The sequence below is a fragment of the Drosophila subpulchrella genome, chromosome 3L (genome assembly GCF_014743375.2).
Source record: "Drosophila subpulchrella strain 33 F10 #4 breed RU33 chromosome 3L, RU_Dsub_v1.1 Primary Assembly, whole genome shotgun sequence".
NCBI lineage: Eukaryota > Metazoa > Arthropoda > Insecta > Diptera > Drosophilidae > Drosophila > Drosophila subpulchrella.
The window spans coordinates 24,009,871-24,012,693 of record NC_050612.1 but is presented as its reverse complement, the minus strand read 5'-3'; the positions used below and the strand labels follow the sequence as shown (position 1 = coordinate 24,012,693).

The 2,823-nt window shown below is 36.9% G+C and overlaps 1 protein-coding gene across 4 annotated transcripts; it reads right to left on the bottom strand.

Annotated features, from left to right (window-relative positions):
• Positions 1-638: 638 nt before the first annotated feature.
• Positions 639-2,319, bottom strand: LOC119554121. Of its 4 annotated transcripts, none has more exons than XM_037864891.1 (3): positions 2,190-2,319; positions 1,086-1,663; positions 639-1,010 (listed from the first exon to the last, which is right to left on the bottom strand). In XM_037864891.1, exon 3 carries the CDS (start codon positions 972-974, stop codon positions 735-737), a length of 240 nt encoding a protein of 79 aa, XP_037720819.1. In that variant the 5' UTR covers positions 975-1,010; positions 1,086-1,663; positions 2,190-2,319; the 3' UTR covers positions 639-734. The 4 variants fall into 4 exon arrangements, with proteins under 4 accessions (XP_037720819.1, XP_037720820.1, XP_037720821.1 ...); XM_037864892.1 differs by having other exon boundaries at positions 639-994; XM_037864893.1 differs by having other exon boundaries at positions 639-1,309; positions 1,364-1,663.
• Positions 2,320-2,823: the final 504 nt, after the last annotated feature.

Genomic DNA, 2,823 nt, shown 5'->3' with positions numbered 1-2,823 from the left:
TACCACATTTAAATAATTTAACTGCTTCATAGTATTAAATAGTGAGTTTAAGCAATACGTTTTTATGTGCCTTTCAAAGAGTTATGTTTTATGCCTGAAAATGTCTTTAATGACACTGTAAATATAGTTTCAATGAAGATAGAAATCTATGCCACTTCTTGCAAAACAACAAATATTCATTGTAAACCAAAAAATAAAAAAATTATATATAAAAAGGGAAGGAAAATATTGGGTATAAAAATGTTGTCCAGTTTAATGTATTATACACTTCTTAGTAGGCATCGTGTTTTCTGAAAGTATTACAAACATTTTTTCTGAGTGAATATTATGACTTAATGTCAAGTCTATGCGGCGCTCTGAAAAATCAATTGTCTAAACCAAAAAAAGTACAAAAAAGTAAAAGTTGTTTTTTTTCCTCGAGGGATTTTTATTCTTAGACTAATTTTTGACCCTAAACAAACAAACATGGAAGACAATGATTCGCTTATCTCTAATGGAAGACAATGATTATAGCTACAAACTTAGGCTAAATTAAAGCATTATTGAAGACATCTTAGAAGCTAGGTTGATATGTACAGTTGGCGGAAGCGGCGAAGTTGGGCGCTTCCAAGGCACACAAGCCAGTCTCGTGTTCTCGTCATCACAGTTGGAGTTTAAAGCCGAAGTGCAGATTTTTTGACCTTCCAGTGGGGGTCATCACAGTTATTCGATGGAGGAGAGTACCCCAGAAGAACTCAGCAGAGAAGGCTGATTTTCTTGGCTTCAAGTTGTTCGTTGAGCCAATTCTGGTGCTCCTCCTCAGTGGCGCAGGAGTAAAGGACGTTGGAGATCGGGATCTCCTTTGAAGGTTTAGAGTTCTTGAAGATCTTCTTGATGGTCCTCAGCAGCTTCTTCATGTTGGTAGAGGCGCCGGTGAGAGATTGCTTCCCCGACACTTCGATCGAGTTGGAAATAAGAGCTGTTTCGGCGAACATTTTGCTGGATGGTTGTTGATCTGATCGGATGAAGAACTGTAGTTCGAATGATGGTGTAGGTCTAGCTGCTCGGTCTTTTATACCCACTCGGGGAGTCCTTCCCTTCCCTACCTGTTCTTAAAAACCCGAAGGAATATGGGGATGAAATGCGTCATCGACTTGGCAGGCAGGTAGGTACACTTTATCTGCTCGGTTGCGTCGCAACGGATTTTCTCACATGAAATGCTTTTTGATTGTAGTAATTTATCTAGGAGCACTCTAAATTAATTGCAATTACTGCGGGTACTTCTTCGGTTGGTTGAAACTGATTATTTTGAAACCAAACAAGATCAGTTCTGAAAATAAGGGGTATTGGCATGAGGCGGCTCAGATCAATAAGGGATTAGAACCTGAATACATGTTTGACCTCAGTGGGTAATTTAGAATGTGTCCTGTAAGACTGATTATTGGATTAAAGAAAGTCCTTCAAAATGCATATAACGTGTGTGTTCCTTCAAAATACACTTTCTTTAAATTATTTTTGGTGTAATAATTAAATGAGACTTAACACAGTTTCCTTTATGCAGCGGAAGTTTGCTTTTTTAAACTGTCTTCGCATATGTCACCTATTCGTAATTGTAAACTTCAAAAATTGTAATCCATGCCCAACAAAAGTTGTTAGCCAAAAGTTTTGTAAATGGTGCCGTGATCTAAAAATAAAAAATGACAGAAAGTAACGCTTGCAAGAACGTTAACAAGATATTTCACAAAAAAAATTAAATTACCCTTTAATTTTAATAGCTTAAAATATAACATTTCATAGAATAATTGCAAAAATAAATCTAACAAATTCGACCAATTTTTTAGTACATAAAACTATATTTTAGTTCGGCTGTTTATGGTATAATAATTCGTTTATCTCGTACAAATGTTATTTTTGGCATCATTTTGTTCGATATCCAGGGAATTTATAGCGAAATGTTAACAAAAACGTAAAATATTGAATTTATTTCCAGCAGTCTACATTTTATATTACCGTGACAATCGATGCAGCCGATCCTTAATTTCCTTTTTCAGCTTTATCTTGGCTCTAATTATTGTAAAATGTCTAAGATATTCACGGGATATCCCCATCTTATCCCTTAGGCGGTCAGGCCTCTACAGAACAATCAAACAAAAGCCGATCCTTAATTTAACCCAGCACATATCTTATCCTGTTTTCATTAAGATACCCACCCAGAAGAACTGATATCAAAATCAATTTCGTTCCAGCAATCCATACTATACACCTTCAGTCCAGCCTTTGCGACATACCACACTGGAATAGTCTTCTAATTAAGCAATTAAGTTCAAAGGATAATTAGGATTAACGTGAAAATTGCGATTTCCACCGTATCATTTCGTAGGAGTATTTCGATTTACTCCGATTTACGCATAACCAAAACTCTCCACATTCCGAGGTTAAAACTTTGTTCGACCCGAAATGAGCGTAAAACACCAAATAGATCGTGTCGAACAGCTGAAACGAAATGGTAACAGGATGCCAAAAAGCCAAAAGGCAACTCGCAATTGAATTGCAACGATTTGGAACCAATCGATTCGGATCGATACGGCCGAGGTTTATTTCTAAGAAATAAAACGAAAAATGAATAATTGTCAAATGTCAAATGGGTTCCGTCGGTAAAAACCGTGACGTGACCCGAACAACAAGTACGGATCCCTGAAGAACAGAAGAAGTGTGCAGGATCTTTTTTGTGTCCCGAAAAGGGCTCAGCATGAGTTTTTGTCTATAAGGAATTTTTAGGGATGTCGAGTCAGACTAAACGTTGCATGTCCACAAATACACCCCCGATCCTTTTGCATCCTATAG